Below are 19,457 nucleotides of genomic sequence, written 5' to 3'. Positions count from 1 at the left end.
TTCTAATAAATCAGCCACTGGAAACAGGGTGGAGGGTCACACTGGAACGTCTTGGATAGAGTAGGAGAAACATGTAAAATACAACTCAAAATCATAAAAAGACTAGGCTTACCAGTGGATAGAGTCAGGTGGAACACTGAGACTATGGCCCTTAGTCACCCTTCAGGTCTGGAAACGAGCTTACTCCCCTAGCTGTTTTCAGTCAAACAGTTGTTGTTGTTGTTAAGTGCCGTCGTGTCAATTCTGACCCATAGAGAACCCTGTATAGGGTTTCCAAAGAGCAGCTGGTGAGCTTGAACCACCAATTTTGCTGTCTGATGCATTAGCCCACAGCACCACACCAGGACTCCAGTCAAACAATAAAGAGGTCTCTAAGGGGAACTATAATACTAATGAAATATTCACCCCTTGGGATAATCAACCAATCAAGAAAAAAGGTGGGGTGCAGCATTTACTCAAGGACTAAGTTCAGAAAGGCTAGGAGAGGAGGAGGAATGGAAACAGAAAGCTCAGGGAGGAAGTGGGATACATGCTGTTACGTTGTAGGGATTGCAGTCATGGAGATGAAACACAGTGTGCATGAATCATTGAATGGAAAGCAGATCTGCTCTGTCAACCTTCACCCGATTCACAATAAAGCATAAAAAGGGTAAAAAAAAAAAAAAAAAAAAGAGAGAGAGAGAGAGAACCCTAGGAAGCAGAGTTGTACTCTAACACACATGGGATTGCCATGCGTCAGTCAACTCAACTGCAAGGAACTGGTTTTGTGTTGTTGTTTTCGCCACTCTCTGATGCTAAGCTCTTTGTGTTTTCTCCCTGCCAGGCAGGAGGCGTGTACCAGCATCCATTGACTTTGTATCTCCCTCCCACAGGCTCCTTGGCTATGAAGGTGTGCAGGAAGGATTCCTTAGCCATCAAGCTCAGCAACAGGCCCTCCAAGCGCGAGTTGGAAGAAAAGAACATCCTCCCCAGGCAGACGGATGAGGAGAGGCTGGAGCTGAGGCAGCAGATAGGCACCAAGCTTACCAGGTAGGACGGTAGCAGTAAGCCGCCCCCACTGACAGCAGAGCCAGCAGCTCTACAGAGTTTAAAACAATTCCACCTTCAGCCCCAAATCATCCGGGGCCGTTTGTGTGTTCATTTTAAGAACTCAATTGTATTATATTGCAAAATAAATTTCCAGGGGATGGAAACTATGGCAAAAGGTAACAGGATAAGCTGTATTGTTGTTTAGTGCTATCAAGTCAGTTCTGACTCACAGCGACCCTGTATAGGGTTTCTGAGGAGCGGCTGGTAAGTTTGAACGACCGACCTTGCTGTCTAGTGCTTATCCTACAGCACCACACCAAGTCTCTTAGGATACAAGAATCAGCAAAAGAGCTCAAAACAGAAGCAGTGATTATATTGGGTTTGTTGTTGTTATGTTCCATTGAGTCAGTTCTGACTCATAGTTCCTCTGTGTAGGGTTTCCAAGGAGCAGCTGGTGGGTTTGAATCAACACCCTTGTGGTTCAAACTAACCTTGAGTTCGAGTGTTTATCTTGCGGTGTCACACCAGAACTCCATATTGGGTTTGGTGGTGGTGGTGGTGATTGTGTGCTGTGGAGTCGGTTCCGACTCGTAGCTAACTGTATCAGGTTTCCAAGACTGTGAATCTTTACTGGAACAGAAAGCCTCATCTTTCTCCCATGGAATGGCTGGTAGTTTCAAACTGCTGACCCTGAGGTTAGCAGCCTGACTGGTAACCACTCCTCTCAAAATCTTTGATGGGAAAGACTAATTGTAGTTGACAGGTATTTACATAGATGCTGCTAGAGTCTGCCTGTGGTGCTAAATTGCAGGTTACCCCCTGACCAGTCCAGAGTACTTACTTTGCAGATCAAGTCTACAACTGGTCACTTGCCTTGCCATCAGCCTCTCAACTAACTGTTCGTGAGATTCAGTGGGTTCTTCACAGTATGACAAACTGACAGGCTGGCGGTACATTCCATTATGGGGTTACTGAGATTCAGTGCCTTATAGATGCACCCGCTGGGTCTTCTTGAACAGCTAACTGCAAGCAAAGCCAACAGAGAACGGTCCACTTCTCCATGGTTAGTTCTCTAGTCCTCTCACCTTTACTCGTCCAAATCTTAGAAACCTCATCTGATTCATGGCTCAGGAATTAGCTGGGAGGCAGGTAAATAAATACCTATAGAGAAAATTGCCATTGTACTATAGAATTGAAAACCTACATACATATGAATTACAGTTTGGTTAAGTACAAACTGGATTTACAGCCTCGGAAATCCTAGGGAGTTACGAGTCAGAATTGACTCGTAGCAGTGGGTTCGTTTTGTTGTTGTTGTTATATTGGACTTATATCCAATAAATCTCTAGTCTGACCTGCATTTGAGGTTGTGGCCCAGCAGCTAAAACTGAGTCAGCATCCTCTTTGACCACTGGGAAGAATCCACTGTAGGTATGGTCATGGGAGCATCTCCTCTAACAGCAGACAAAGAAGAGACCTTCATCACTGACACATCTGGCCAAGAAAAAGAACAACACAAGGAGAAACCCTTCTCCGAAACCTAGTAGCCGTGCTTCCAGCCACTTTCAATGCAGAGACGTTTGTAATTATATGTGAAGCTGGTCTGCACCAGCTCAGGTAGATGCTGCAAAATTCCAGCTACCCATGACTGTAAAAAAAATGATGACAGTTTACCCCCGAGTGGTAGGGTAGTATTTTAAGGGTGAAAAGATATTTTACGGGGACCAAGTCCTAACAACAACAACAAGTGTGTCAGGGAGGTAAATTGCCTGAATTCTCATTTTACTCCTGAGCTTAATTTAGATTACAAACTCCTACATTACACTGTGAGGCACCTTCAGTTTGATCTTTCTTCCCAGGTTCTTCACCCTCAATCTGTTCCCAAAATGGCTGACTAAAATCCACTGCTCTACCACCAGCTCCAGGAACATGGCAGGTTAATACAGCCAATCCGTCTTGTTTATGAGCTCTGAGAAACCTTACCCCAGGCCCATGTTAAACACCCTTCATGCCCTCTTGCTTCAGGCACAGTCTCTTTGACTGGGCTTGAGATTTCAGGGGCCTTGTCGCAAGGACACAAATTCCTAAGGACCTATCAACTTGAAAAGAGTGAACAAGATTGTTCATTGCCTTGAATATGCCTAGCCCTTCCTACTTTCATCTTTCTCTCGTCAGCATGGCTTCTTCTACCCATCATGATGACAGGGGCAAGGAATGGACACATAGTAGGGCAAGTATTCAGTGGATTTCAGGAATTCTGTGCAGTGTGTAGTTCCATGGCAAAATATGTGCCCTCTGTGTTAAAGATCCAGGTTCAATTCAAGTTTCATTCCCGGCCAGTGTGCCTCATGTGAAGTTACTACCATCTGTCAGTGGAGACTTCCCTGTTGCTATGATGCTGAATAGATTTCAGCTGAGCTTCCAGATTAAGATAGACTAGGAAGAAAGACCTGGCCACCTATTTAGAAAATGAGCCAATGAAAACCCAATGGATCACAACAGTCTAATGTGCAACTGACCACAGGGACGGTGCCGGTCTGGTTGGTGTTTTGTTCCATCCTGTGTGGGGTCACTATGAGTTGAGGACCGACGAGTGTACCTAACAACAACAATAACAAAAAATGTCTGCATTATGTATCCAAACGCTTAGCACACTACCTGGTACTAAGTAAGTACTTGCCATGATTATAGAATGGCAACATACTATTGAGGTCAGGAAGGAGAGTTCTGGAACCAGTCTGTATGACATTAGGCAGGTAACACTATGCTTAGTATTCTTACCTGCAAAATGGGGTGTACAAAGATTAAATGATTTAATAGATGTAAAATGTTCAGAGGAATGCTTTACCTACAGTTAAGTGCTGAACAAATGTTAGATGCTATCATATAAACATACCCAAGATTACAAATGCATACCTTGGTGTTTAAATATATAAACATGCTATGCATACATAAAGGAGTGTTACTGGAGACTACTAAGGCACCATTAACTCTGACTAATCCCTCCGCTGTCTGGCAGTTAAAACAACTTTGCAGTCTGACACATTAGCCCACAGTGCCACATTATTTGTCTTTTTATTGTTAAATTGTAGACGTTTATATATATTTTGGGTATTAGACCCTTATCAGGCATATCATCCCTAAAGATTTTTTTCCCAGTCTGTAGGTTGTGTTTTCAGTCTTGATGAGCATAAGTATTTCATTTTTGTCTTCCATTGCTCATGTATTCATAATTCTATCTGATCATCTATCATCTAAATAATGTTTTCTTCCAAGAGCTTTATGGCTTCAGCATTAACATCTAGGCTCCTTGATCCATCCTGAATTAGTTTCTTTTGTATAGTGTATGGTGTGGATCCAGCTTCATTCTTCAGCATGTGGAAATCTAATTTTACCAGCACCATTTGTTGAAAAGACTGCTTTCTCCCCCTGAATGGATTTAGTACCTTTGTCAAAAATAAGGTTAAAATAAGATAAGAAGTATGGTTTTCTTTATAGGCTCTAAATTCTGTTTCATGGGTCCATGTGTTTCTCATTAAACCAGAACCCACACTGTTTTGATTCTTGTAGCTCTATAATATGTTTTGAAGTCAGGAAATACAATAAAGTTTTGGGTCAGTGTTCATTTCTATGAGTCGTGATTGGAGTTGCATTGAATCTGTAGGTTACCTGGGGTAGTAGTGACAGTTTCACAAGGCTAGGTCTTCCCATCAGTGGGCATGGAATGCTTTTTCCATTTGTTTAGGTCTGGTTTGGTCTCTTGCATCAGTGTTTTGTCATTTTTATTGTATGAATCTTTTGCATCTCTGGATAGGTTTATTCTTAGGTATATGATAGACATGATTGTTTCACAACCTTGTGAATGTAATTATTGCCACTGAATTTGAACTGATGAAAATGTTTTAGAAACGGTGGTGATGTTTGCACAACACTGTGAATGTAAACATCGTTGAACTGTACACATTAAAAAATGGTTAAAGTAGTACATTTTATGTTTTATATATATACATATAAGTTTGTTGTTGTTATGTGTCCTTGAGTTAGTTCTGACCCATAGAAACCCTGTATAGAATTTCTGAGGAACAGCTGGTGAGCTTAAGCCATCCACCTAGCAACCCTGTACAGGGTTTCTGGGTCTGTATATCATTACGGGAGCAGAAAGCCTCATCTTTCTCCCACAGAACAGCTGCTAGTTTCGAACTGCTGACCTTGTGGTTCGCAGCCTGATTCATAACCACTACGCTACCAGAACTCCTTATATATGTGTATAGTACCACAATCATAAAAAATTGTGAGCAGGGAGTGTTGGGATTGGGATGAGCTGGAAAGCCTTTAGCCTGTCTTAAAGGGGAAAATCAGTATTCAGCTTCAGCCCTCTGTTGTTTGTAGACATGGTAGACTGATTTGAATTGGTCAGATAAGAAGAAAGATTTGGTGGCATAGTGAGTTACATGTTGGCTAACCACAAGGTCAGAAGTTTGAATCCACCAACTACTCTGCAGAAAAAAGAGAAGGCTTTCTGTTTCTGTAACGATTTACAGCCTCGGAAGCCCTACATCGAGTTGCAATGAATTGGCACTGACTCTAGCAGTGGTGGGTAATGAAAACATTCTGAATTTGTTTTAAATGAAAAGTTTCAAAGCTTTAAAACCTCTTACACAGCAAGCAAAACATATTTACATACTGAATTCAGGCCAAGACCTACATTTCGGCCATGGACTAGCATGTTTCAATGTGTGAACTGGACGTTGTAGATCCTCCTTATAGTCTGGTCATAAATTCTGTGTGAGTGCACTACACTTTTGATGAGATAATGAGACAAATAGTCGATGGGAATATAACTTTGAGGGCATGAGCTCATGTTTCTCTGTAGCAATTTGGAATTAATGTCTGTTGGCTCCAAATTAGTTTGAGCCTAGCTATTTATTTGTGTGGCTGATCATTATTCCTAAAAAGAATATTAGTTCCGGCTCTCCCTGGTTTGGGGGACTTAGTCAGAATGCATACAAGTATCTGTGGCAGAATGCTGTCCCTTCCTGAATGTACATGGTTCTGGGAATCAGAAGGAACTATAGACAAAGCACCGAGGGATTGGTGATAGTAAAATCATCACTAAGCACCTTGTGGTAGGGTAAGCAGAGGACGCTTAAAAGGGTATGTGAATTCTCCCTCTTCTCTAACTACCGGTATTATCACTTTAAAAGCCATCTTTACAGTGGCTGGGTTAGGTGAATGAGATAGGGAAGGGGCACAAATATGGTCTGATCATCACTATGAACCTAATATGGTCTTTTTGTTTATTTAGATTCTAATAATACGCTGAAGTCCTAGTGTGGTGCTGTGGGTTAATGAGCTGGACTGCAATGTCGGTTTGATTCACAGGGTAGGTGGTTCAGGCTCACCAGTCGCTCCTCTGAAACCCTATATGGAGTCGCTATGGGTCAGAATCTAGTCAACAGCTCTTAACAATAATATGCTAGATAGTAAGAGCATTCTAAGTCTGTTGTTTTAATATCTGTTGTTTTAATATTCTTTCTAAAAGGTTTACAGAGTCCTGATGGGAACTGTAGGGTAAGCACTGGGATACTAATGTCAAAATAGGCATTTCAAACCCACCAGCCACTCCTTGGAAACCCTATACAGGGTTGCTATGAGTCGTAACCAACTTGACAGCACTTAACAACAACAACAAAAAGGTGCACTCTGATCAGTATGGTCATGGTGGTTGTGTGTCTTAGAGTCAGTTCTAACTCACAGCAATCCTGTATAGGGTTTTTAAGCTTGTAAATCTGTATGGGAACAGAAAGCATCATGTTTCTGCTGAGGAACGACTGGTAAATTCTAACTGCTGACGTTGCAGTTAGCTGTCCAATGCGTAACCCACTACACCACCAGGGTTCCTCTAGTCACTCTAAGAATATGATAATATAATTTATACAGAAGATTATGTACTGCTTCAAATCATAATACAACGTTCAAGGGGAAAAACTGAAATCTGTTATTTATGCTTTTGTCATTGTTGTTTGTTTTGAAGTGCCATCGAGTAGGTTTATGCTTATTACATAGGCAATAAAATCCAGCCGTCTTGACTTCTAGCTGTTCGTTCCTTGGAAAAATCAGTGCTCGGAGTCTTCCGTCTACCCCCACGGTGGCAAGTGATGTCTCTCCCAGGAAGCTAAGGACTGATGCAAAGTGTGAGCACAGGTTCTATGAATTCAGTCCAACTTGGGCGTACTTAATGCCACCTAGACACAATTCATGGCGAATCAAAACCTAAAAGAAGGGAGGAAAATAGACTTGAGTGAAGTTTGGGAGTAACTTCCTTGTTGACCTGGCCCTTGAAGCTTTGCTTCATCATCACCATCACCACCGTCATGATCACTATCACCACCATCATTGCTATCACCATCACCACCATCAGCAGTATCAACACTACCACCATCATCACCACCATCATCATCATCACCACCGACACCAGCACCATCATCGTCACTATCACCACCATCATCATCATCATCATCAGTAACACCATCACCACTGTCAGCAGTATCACAACTACCACTATCATCATCTTCACCATCACCCCCATCACCATCACCACCATCATCACTAGCATCTTCACCACCATAGGCAGCAGCAGCATCACCACCATCATCATCAGTAGCATCATCACCACCAGCTTCAGCAGCATCATCCCCATGACCACCAGCAGCAGCACTATCATCATCATTACTTTTACCTTGACTAGACCACAGCTTAGAGGTGATTAGAGAAAGATGGCGCTTATATCTGCTCATTTTCATATCCTCAAAGCCAGGGATTGGCGAAGGCTGATGGACTTTTTCAGTAGATGCTAGTCCTTGAGCCCTGCAGTATTGGCCCCCGCAAGTGGACTCTTAGAGAGGACTCTTAGAGAAGCTAAGCTGCTTTTAGATCACTTGACATCTCCCAGGAACTGCATAAAATAGAAAACCCTTTTGAAAAGCCTTCCAGGAAAGCTGACATCTGAGATGAAAGAGGTTCAGATGAGTCAAGGCTATAGTACTACCTGTCTGACAGGAAGTTAAAGGCATCCCCGTGTTTGTTGGCTCCTTTTCCAAATGAAAGGTGAAAAAGTCTTTCCGATAAGAAGATTTGAGCGAGGCACGTTGGGAGGAGATCGACTCAAGTGTCAAAACCAGCATGGAGACATGGATCACCCCCCCGCCCCATAAAAGAGAGGTCTCTCAGAGCCCTTGTGGGGACATGGGCAGCCCCTTGCCCTCTCTCCCCAGCCTCCATTCAAAAATGCAGTAACGGGTGATCTCTTGACCCCCAGCCCCATTACCAAGACAGACAGAGTGCAGACCTGACAGGGTGAGTGTGTGTCAGGATGGAGACGTCACAGTAGACAAACCCCATGCGGGACATGGGGGAACAAAGCCATCTTGTCGTCCTTCTCCAGAGCTTGGTGCTTTCGGCCGCAGCTGCGCCACAGCCGGTGCATTTTTCAGTGATAGAGTAAGTGTGGTGGACAAAAGGGCAGCCTTTCACCCGGCAAGAACACAGTTGATCTTAGTCTTTAAAACTTGCAAAGGTTAAAAGAAAAAAAGTGGCCATTATCAGGGAGTAGGGGCTTATTTTGTTTGACATTTCATAGCTTTTTATAATGACTGATTATTCCAACATGGAACTGGGGACTGAGGGTATGGGAGCAGGGACAGTTAAAGCTATAAGATTAATCAGTGAACGGGTGAGTTGTCTAGGCTGCCCTTACGTCCACATTTTAAGAGTTTCCTCCGAATCTTTAAAGTGTTGACGAGAAAAGGTGTCAGCTTGAGGACTAAGGTGCACCTGGCCCAAGCCATGGTATTTTCAATAACCTCGTATGCATGCGAAAGCTGGATGATGATTAAGGAAAACCGTAGAAGAATTGATGCATTTCAGTTATGATGTTGGAGGAGAATATTAAAAGTACTATGGACTGCCAGAAGAACAAACAAATCTGTGTTGGAAGAAGTGCAGCCAGAGTGCTTCTTGGAGCCCAAGATGGCCAAACTTCATCTCTCATACTTCGGACATATTGTCAGGAGAAGGACATCATGCTTGGAAAAGTGGAGAGTCAGTGAAAAGGAGGAAAACCCCCAAAGCAGCAATTGGCTCAAGCATACAAACAATTATGGACAGGGCAGTATTTCCTTCTGTTGTGGTTGCTATGAGTCAGTACCGACTCAGCGGCACCTACGAACAGTAACAACTGGACTTGAAGTTCGTCAAATATGGAGAGATTTTAAAGACCAAGTTCTTCCATTGTTAGGGCCCATGGCCGGTGGCAATTCCAGGCACAGCAGAAAGAAGTGCTGTCCACTCCTGAGGATCATTTACAGATTGGACCACTGTGATCCATAGGCGTTTCAAGGGCGGATTATTGGAAGCAGATCACTAAACCTTTCTTCCTGTCTGTCTTTGTCTGGAGTGATCGTTAGCATCAAAGCAACACACAGTAGAAACAGCCACGCCTCCGCTGTCAGAACAGTAGTGACTACACCTACAATACATTGGCTGAAATCAAACCCAGGGCTCTCACTTGTTGTTGTTGTTGTTGTTAAGTGCCGTCAAGTTGGTTCCAACTCATAGTGACCCTGTACAGGGTTTCCGAGGCTGGAGCAGAAAGCGTCATCTTTCTCCTGTGGAGCAGCTGGTAGTTTTGAACTGCTGACCTTGTGGTTCACAGCCCAATTTGTAACCACTACGCTACCAGAGCCCCTCACTTGGAAGGCCAAAATTCTACTACTGACCCACTGTTGCCCCATAAGCTATTACTCACATACTGTTAGTTCTCAAGTGATTTTCTCCTGATCACGATCGTGAGATAATCTGTAATGATTATTCATCAGAAGGCCCAATTTCTTGGAAATTTTGGCTTGTGAAAGAACCGCCCCTTGTACATTTAGAAACGAGCACTCAAAGGCATAGTCTGAGACAGAGCAGTATCGCCGCGTTTAGAGCCCTTTGCAGTTGATACAGTGCCTTCCCATCACCATTTTATCTAACACGTTTTACCACATTTCAGCAAGGTGTACTCTCGGGAATCTCTTTTTATAGGTGAGGAAACCATGTTAATGATCATATTGATAATACAGGAAAGAGAATTACATCCGCCAACTCCAGGGCTTTTCTGCTTTGAACCAACATGCTCAGAACAGTTTTTAAATTTTGTGTAGGTACCTGTGAATTAGTAGGTATAATTTAGGGAGAGTTGAGTTCTACATTGATGGCTTATGCTTAGCATGTGCAGATCTCCTTAAGTGCGAGACAAGCAGCCATAGAAAGAAGCAGAATAGGAGTTCCTCCCTACCCCCCGCATCTTAGACTTACTGTGTTTGTTACTGTATTTCAGTAGCACTGCCCACAGTATTTTGCTTAGATCCATAATCAACACTCATGGAAGGCAGCAGACAAGATATCCAACAACATATTGCATTTGACACATCTGCTGCAAAAGACTTTTTTTAAAGTGTTCAAGAGCAAAGATTTCAGCTTGAGGACTGAGGTGTGCCTAACTCGAGCCAGGGTATTTTCAGTAGCTTCATATGCATCTGAAAGTTGGACATTGAGTAAGGAATACTGAAGAAGAATTCATGTATTTGATTTATGGTTTTTGACAGTATTGTAAGTACCATGGACTGCCAGAAGAACAAACCCATTTGTGTTGGAGGAAGTACAGCCAGAGAGCTGCTTAGAACTCGTCTCTCATACTTTATTCATATTGTTAGGAAGAACCAGCCCCTGGAGAAGGACATTATGCTTGGTAGAGTGGAGCGTCGGCAAAAAAAAAGAGGAAGACACCCAAGGAGGTGGATTGACACAGTAGCTGCAGCAATGGGCTCAAACGTTGTAACAAGTGTGAGGATGGTGCAGGACCGGGCCGTGTTTGGTTCTTTGCACATAGTCACTATGAGTCAGAACGGATTTGGCAGCACCTAAGAATAACAACAGGATCTGGAACTCCTGGAGCTCAGGCTGGGATCTCAAGACACCGGTGCCTGTTGCAGTGTGGCTATCAAGAAGGTCCCATGTGGTGGTTCCCACAGTGTGGTCCCTGGTCAGTGACTTCAGCACAACCTGCAGACCTTTTAGAAATGTATGTTTGCAGACTCCATTCCAGACTCTGAATCAGAAACTTTAAGAGTAGGGTCCACAAGTCTGTGTTTCAGTAAACACAATTCTGCCACACCCTAAAATTTGAGAACCAGTGGTTTTGTGGAAAGAATTTGGAACTGGACCTGAGCTTGGGAACTATTTCTGATACATACTAGCTGAATTTCTGTCCAAACCTTCATTTCCAAATTTGCAAGATGGGTCTGCCTCACAAGGCCATCAAAAAAAGGCATTGCCCTGCTATTGTTTGTTGCCATCAAGTCCCCTCTGGTTCGTGTACAACGTGTAGAGCAGAGTGAGATGCAGCTGCTCCCACGTCATCCTCACCATGCTTAGTGTGTTGGAGTCCACTGTTGTAACCAACCTAGGGGCTCATCATCCTGCACTTTATCCGGCAATGTTCTGTTGTGATCCATAGGTTTCAATGGGCTGCTTTTTGGAAGTCAATCACCAGGCCTTTCTTCCTCATCTCTCTCATTCTGGAAGCTCTGATACAGTCCCTCCACTATGAGCAAGCCTGCTGGTTTATGAAATACACTGACAGATGTTATCTACTGCATGTTGTTGTTAAAGTACCATCAAGTCGGTTCCGACCCATAGCAACCCTGTAGAGGGTTTTCGAGAATCAACTGGTGAGCTTGAACTGTCAACCTTGCTGTTCAAATCGACTTTGCTGTCTAGCATATTAATCCACAGTTTCACAAGTAGATCACAAATGTTAGCTCTGTCCCTCCATTGTCAGTTTGAAGGCTATATGATTCTACACTCTTGGTAGTCACAATAAGTAACGTTAGCTGCTGAAACACACAAATCCTAAATCCCGATGGCCTAAGGCAGTGTTTATATCTCATGTATGTAAAGTCTGATGTAGATCAGATGGTCCTTATCCATCTGTAGTCATTAAGACCTTGAAAACACATGGCTCCACAGTTCCCATAGCAGGAGAAGAGGGGTAGCAGAGGCAAAAACCTCCCTTCTACTCAGTCTACTAGTCAGAACTAGGCACATGGCTCTGAGTTCAGGGAGGTAAGTAAAGGTAGAGGAACACATAGAGTATTTGATGCAGACAGAGTGTCTCAGCTGACAGTTGTCTTCAGTCTTTTTTATTTTAATGATCATTCTGATCATGGGTCCAGCCTTATATATACGAATATCACATCTAAATGAGATTTTATTCAATGACCTTTTTTACCATGGGCAGTCGGAATGCACGGGTTCATCTGAGGGAAGTATATTGTGTGGAGTGTCAGACAGTGTGTGTTGGGGTCTATTTCATTAAATGGCCATGACCTTTACCAATTGTTCAGCTCTCGACTGCTAACTGAAAGCATTAACAATGACTAAGCTCCACGGGAGTCCTGGTGGCGCTGTGGTTTAATTAGCTGGACTGCAAAGTCATTGTGAACCGCAAGGTCAGTGGTTCAAGCTCACCAGCCGCTCCTCAGAAACCCTACATGGGGTTGCTATGGGTTGGAATCGACACTTAACAACAACAACAGTAAAGTGGCTCCATGAGAGGCCCTGGTGGTGTAGTGGGTTGCACATTGGACTACTAAGCTTAAGGCCAGCAGTTCAAATCCACCAGTGGCTCCCAGGAGAAAGAGGAGAGTTCCTGTTCCCATAAAGATTTCGTTTCAGAAACCCTACATAGATAGCGGTGGATTGTGTTCCTTTTCTTTTCTTTTCTTTTCTTTTTTTTAAATTTCGTTTAGTGGTTCCATAGGATAAAAAGCTTGATAATTTGCTCCCATAAAAATTACCACCTAGGAAACTCACGGGGGCAGTTCTACTCTGCCGTATGGGGTCGCTGAGTCAGGACCTATGACACACAAGAAGGCATAGACTGCCTAGATAAGACAGTATTCATTGTGTTCTCGCAATTTGTTTGGATGCAAGTGGCAAGTAATATGGGAAAGGTGTAGCTCTTCTGGAACAGATCCTGTTATTGATGGGAATGTCTTTCAGACTATTTTTCTTACTATATGTTTTCTTTTGAAATGTTTCCCAAAAAGGGAGGCCCTCTGGACCATTTAAATATTGTTTAAGCACTGAATAAGAGTTTAAGAAACTCTGATAGCGTAGTTACGAACAGGGCTAAGAACCACAAGGTCAGCAGTTCGAAACTACCAGCTGTTCCGCAGGAGAAAGATGAGGCGTTCTGCTCCCGTAAAGATTTACAGCCTCGGAAACGCTGTACAGGGTCTCTATGAGTCAGAACCGACTCCACGGCACACAACAACAACAATAATTTAAGTGTTTGATTCAGAGTTTATTTTCTTTTAAGTCTAAGCATTAATATGAACAACTTTAACCTGAGTTGCCAGATTACTTTTCTTGCAATATTTTTTTTCTTCCTTTATATCTTTGACCCACTTAAAATCGGAAACGTTTCTGTCATATTTTTATCCATGGAAGGAGCTCTCAAAGCCATTTGTGAATTCTCCAGGAAGCAATGAATAAATGAAGAGCTAAATCATTTTATGAAACATGTGAAGAATGATCCAAACTTTTCTTGAAAAGTAATTTCGTTCCATGGAAATTATTTCAAATATCTGGTCTGGGGCCTTCCAATCAGTTGATTCAGAGATTTGGTGACTTTATTCACTTGCTTCACAAGAAAAGAACAATAGAATAAGAGTATATTAGATCACAGTGAATGTTCATAATCACTGGGTCTAATCCCCTTCATTGTACAGATTAGGAAACTGAGGCCGAAACTAGACTAGCCATTAAGCTAGTTGTTAAATTGTTGTTGTTAAGTGTCGTCAAGTTGATTCTGACTCATCGCCACCCTCTATGGGGTTTCCGAGGAGCAGCTGGTGGGTTTGAACTACCAACTCTACGGTTAGCAGTCCAGTGCTTTGTCTTATAGCTCTAAATCCACATAGTTATTTCTGGCTGAGCTGGGATTTAAAATCAAGTTTACTAGTCCCAGCCAGTGCTGAAACTAATGTCCCTCAAAAAAGGGTTTACTGGAAGAAATAGGCATTATTTGTTAGAAAACAAATTACCTATAGCAGAAGTTTTGAATAAAGACATTAGGAAACATTTTTTGTCAAAACAAACAAACAAGCAAGCAAAATAGTTGCCATTGAGCTAATTCCAACTCATTTCATCCCCATATGTGTCAAAGTTGAACTGTGCTCCACAGGGCTTTTCAATGACTGGGGTGTTTGTTTTAATTTATTTAATGTTTCATTGTAAATTGAGTGAAGGTTTACAGAGCAGATCATCAGCTTAACATTCAACAAATCTTACATTTGACTTCATCCCATTGATTGTGATCCCCTCAGTGTAGCATCACTAACCCCACTTCCTCCCTGAATTTTGTCCTTGGGGAAGTGCTGCCCTTTTGGTCTCATTTTTATCAATGGCTGATTTTTTTGAAAGTGATCGCCAGGCCTTTCTTCTGTGGTGCCTCTGTGTGAACTAGAACCTCCCATCTATTGGTTAGCTGCTGAACATGGTAACCATTTGCAGCACTCAAGACTCCATGCTAAGGGTCATGCCACGGAGTCAGTTCCAACTCATGGAGGCTCCACATACATCAGAGTAGAAGTGTGCTTCTGGGATTTTTAATGATTGATTTTTTTCAGAAGTAGATAAAAAGGCTTTTTTTCTGAGGTGTCTCTGGGTGATCTTGAATCTCCAACCTTTTGGCTAGCAGCCAAAAGCATTAACCATTTACACCACCCAAGGTGTAAAAGACCCTTGAAAAAAGGATTCCTTGCCTTCTCCCCAGAGATGGATTCTTTTATGGATCTTGTTATCCTGTCTGATTCCACTTAGTGAGAAGAACATTTGCATCAAATGTGCATGTGGCAGATGCCATATAGTTGACTCATAGTGACCCTGTAGGGTTTCCGAGGCTGCAAATCTTCATAGGAGCAGAAAGCTTCATCTTTCTACCATAAGGTTTGAACTCCTGACCTTGCTGTCAGCAGCCTAGTGCTCATCTTACAGAATCACCAGGGCACTTTATTGTTGTTGTTAAGTGCCTGTATAGGGTTCCTCAGGTTTAAATCTTTGCGGGAACAGAAAGCCCCATCTTTCTGCTGTAGAGCGGCTGGTGGGCTCGAACTGTCAACCTTGTGGTTTGCAGTACAGTGCTTACTGTCCGGAGCCACCATGCTCCTCATTGTTGTTGCTAAGTGCCTTTGAGTCAGTTCTGACTTATATTGACCCTGTATAGGGTTTCCAAAGGAGCTCTGGTAGTGTCGTGGTTACAAGTCGGGCTGCTAACCGCAAGATCAGCAGTTCCAAACTACCAGCTGCTCCTTGGGAGAAAGATGAGGTTTTCTGCTCCTGTAAAGATTTACAGCCTCAGAAACCCTATACAGGGTTGCTATGAGTTGGAACCCACTCCACGGCATATCACCACCATAGGGTTTCCGAGGAGTGGCTGCTAGTTCAAACCAATCTTGCAATCCAGTGCTTTATCCCACAGCACCACACCGGGACTCCCCGCGCTCATTTGTTGTTGTTGTTAACTGCTGTCGAGTAGATTGTGACCCATAGTGACCCTGTATAGAGTTTCTGAGGAGCAGCTGGTGAGCTTGAACCACCAACCTTGCAATTCAAACGGCATTGCAGTCTGATGCATTAGCCCACAGCACCACACCAGGACTCCGCTCCTCATAGATCTCTGTTAATTACATGTAGACCTCACTGAGAAAATCTCATCAGTAATTTTGAAGACAGAGTCAGTACTTCTTCAGATGATTCTCTAGCTGGTACCTTATTTGGAGTTGACATAGTGTAGTGAACCTATCAATTCAGATGGTAAATGAAGCTCTAATCATTTATACTGATTCAGAATTCTTTGTTTCAATGGTGAATTTGGCTCATCTAATCTTCAGAATCATTTCCATGGTTTGTGGTATTCTTTCTTGCCCACTCACTGAATTTAGCTTCAGGTTTGATTATATGTGATCTTTTTGCTGCTGCTATATAGAGCTGGCACAGGGCGCTGAATATTTAAATAGCAGAGAGATTTGCAATGCAGTTGTTTTTCATGTCATCCCAGGCTTCTTTGTTTCCTGGCAAAATACCTCGAATCTCATACAAAATGCTAATAAGACCTAATTTATTTTATCAATCTTTATTACATTCATTTCACTCTTCTTGCTTGGATTGCAAAGGTTTTTTATAATAGTGTCAAAACTTGTATAGATGCCTAACTAGTAATTTTTAGACAGAATATCAGCAGGAAAAAATCATCCAAAGATACACACTCTGTAAAATCGCTTTTTCCTGATTCTAAAGGCAATTCCTTTGAAATAAAAGTGAATATGCATCTATTTTAGGAAACATGATCATGAAAACTTTATGTTCTTTTCCATTGAATCATTAAAACAATAGTGTTTCAAAATGGGTAACCTTGTTATTTCCTTTGCTGATGAAAAATTAGGTAGACAGGTAAGTAAGAGCAGAGTTGCTAGCAGGCAATCAGTAACTGCAAAGAGGTCTGGCTACCATGAATCCATCCCTCCTTTCCCTTGTTCTTCTTCATGTTGTAATGTACCAAGTTACCTCTTAAAAGATGATGGAAAAGGGAATTGCATAAATAAAGTGGCAATTTCCTATGTATTCGAATGACACAAGAGGGACATGTGTGTTGTTAGTTGCTGTCCAGTCCATTTTGACACACAACAACCCCATATGTACAGAGTAGAACTGCCTTCTAGTGTTTTCTAGGCTTTGTGTGACCTTTTGGAAGCAGATTGCCAGGTAAGTCTCCCGAGGTGCCTCTGGATGGTTTCAGACTGCCAACCTTTTAGCTAGTAGTTAAGCATTTAACTGTTGGCTCCATCCAAAGACTGCTTGAGGGAGAGACCCTTCCCAAATTTAACTGAACCCATTAATTAGCCACCTACCCCTTTTCCCCCAAGAAGCCTGGTCTATGTCCCATTCTAAGTGAAGCCCTCGGCACTGCCTTGGAACTCATGGAAATTGAGTGAGCCTGCTGCAGCCTGGGTGTCAGTCCCTCATGTCCTGACTCTGCCTTCCCTGCCAACTTTCTTTCTTCATCTCGGTTCACTGTTGTCACATGACCCTCTCCGCACCAGCCCTTGGCGGCCACAGCCTAGGAAGTCTGTTTCTCACCCGTGGTCAACATTAGTGCATCCTGGATATGGTGAGACAGTCCCCACGAGGGCACAATGAATGCATGTAACTTTGTCTAAACCCAAAGCGAAGCAAAGCCCACTGCCATGATAGAATCAGTTCCAACTTCATAGTAACTCTATCTATTATATTTCCAAGACCATGAATCTGTATGGGAGCAGACAGCCTCATCTTTCTTCCACAGAGAAGTGGTGGGTTTGAACTGCCAACTTTGCAGTTCACAGCCCAACACCTAAGCCACAGCACCACCCTGGTTTCTTACCTTTGGTTGTTGTTGTTAAGTACCATGGAGTCAGTTCCAACTCATAGTGAGCTTGTACAGGGTTTTTGAGGCCTTTATGGAAGCAGAAAGCCTCATCTTTCTCCCGCGTAACAGCTGGTAATTTCCAGCTGCTGACCATGAGATCAGCAGCCCAATTCGTAACCACTACTCTATCAGAGCTCCTTGTTTAGGCAATGGTAAAAGAGCTGTTTAATGTAAACTGTATAATGGCAGGTATCTCCAATTTAAGAACTTTTTATAAATTTACATTATTGTTACATAGTATCCGCTGTTATATGGAGTCTCCCTTTCTATGGAAGAAAGATAAGACTGTCTACTCCCACAAAGATTTACAGTCTAGGAACCCTATATAGGGTGGTCCCGATGAGTTGAAATCCACTCGATAGAAGGTTTAAACAAATAACACATGCTATCCATTGTCAGCTGCTGCCAAGTCCCCCTCCCCCCAGCTGTGACCCCGTGTGTAACAGTGTAGAGCTGCTTCTTGGCTGGAATCTACAGAAGCAGTTCACCAGGTCTTTCTTTCACTGAGATGCTGGGTGGGATCGAACCACCAATCTTTATGTGAGCAATCAGTCACAAATAGCTTGCAGCACCCAGACGTCTCGATATCCATCTAGTAATTTCTTAATAATGTAATAGGGAGATATTTTCAAAACCATATGCAACATTTTTTTGTTTTGTTTTGAGCATTAAATCTCTTTGTTTCTATGAAAGAATTTGGTGAATTCGGTGTGGAGAAACTCTTATCTCATTTGTGTACATCACAGACATCCTCACGTTGCATCCTTGAGGCTCTAGGGCACTGTGAGAGGAAATAAATCATAATTGTAAGGCCGACTTAATGGGGCCTTACAATTAGGATAAATCATATGAAAAGGAGCATGCCCTAAATGGAGGAACACATAGCTGTTGTCACACCTGAAGCTCAGATCCAGTGCCAGAGCCCCCCAACAGCTAATCATCACATTGACTTAAAGCAGAAACAAGAGGTCAAGGTACAGGTTGTTGTTGTTAAGTGCAGTCGAGTCCGCTCAGGCTTATAGTGGCCCTGTATAGAGTTTCCAAGCAGCGGCTGGTGAGCTTGCACCATTGACCTTGAGGTTCAAACTGACTTTGCAGTCCAGCGCATTAACCCACAGTGCCACACCAGGGCTCCACTTAGCAGTTATCAAAATAGTGTGCCAACTGTGGGAAGCCAATGCATGGGAGCTATGGCATTCTCCAGATTATTATTTTTTCATGATGAGGAGGAAAAGGAGAAGTTAGATTTCATCCTGTATTGCTGCTCAGAGCCCGTACATCACATTGTAAGAATATCAGAGACTGCGTATCTATTGTCAGTCCATCAACAATTATTCTTTGTAGCTTATCTTCTCAGCCCCACAAGAAGAGATGCAGAGGTTGGCAGAGGACACCAACAACTAAGAGCACTACCAGTTTTTCAGGCTACTTTGTTGAAGAATCCAGCATACTACTGATTTCTTTAACAGGGTTAAGAACTAGAATACAGTTAAAGAATTGTCCGTTTCATTTCTCAATGGGGATAATTCCCAACTAGGAAGCTGTGAAAATTCACAATTTTCAGGAGCCCTAAAGGTGCTGTGGGCTAGGCATTGGGCTGATAACCACAAGGTGGTCAGTCCAAGCTTCAAACACATGAGGCTATCTGCTCCGGTAAAGATTTAAAGTCTCAGAAACCCTATACACGGTCATTATGAGTCAGAACTGATTGAATGGCATTGGGGGTTTTGGTGACTCTGTGGCAGAGGTTGCCAAACTGTAGTCCACAGACCAAATCTGGCCAACAACTGTTTTGTTTTGTTTTTTTAAAGATTTTTATTATGGATTGAGTGAAAGTTTACAGGGCATATCATCA

At 42.8% G+C, this 19,457-nt stretch overlaps 1 protein-coding gene across 1 annotated transcript in view; it reads left to right on the top strand.

Annotated features, from left to right (window-relative positions):
* Positions 1 to 19,457, top strand: part of PHACTR1 (phosphatase and actin regulator 1) — a 765,475-nt gene that overhangs the window by 705,523 nt on the left and 40,495 nt on the right. Inside the window, exon 10 of the mRNA XM_006864086.1 lies at positions 873 to 1,029. Within this exon, the coding sequence (XP_006864148.1) occupies positions 873 to 1,029 (157 nt within the window). The remainder of the gene's footprint in view (positions 1 to 872; positions 1,030 to 19,457) is intronic.

Source organism: Chrysochloris asiatica, unplaced genomic scaffold (genome assembly GCF_000296735.1).
Source record: "Chrysochloris asiatica unplaced genomic scaffold, ChrAsi1.0 scaffold00060, whole genome shotgun sequence".
Classification (NCBI taxonomy): Eukaryota; Metazoa; Chordata; class Mammalia; order Afrosoricida; family Chrysochloridae; genus Chrysochloris; species Chrysochloris asiatica.
Note: the sequence above shows the minus strand (reverse complement) of the source record. Positions and strands in the feature narration are given on the sequence as shown.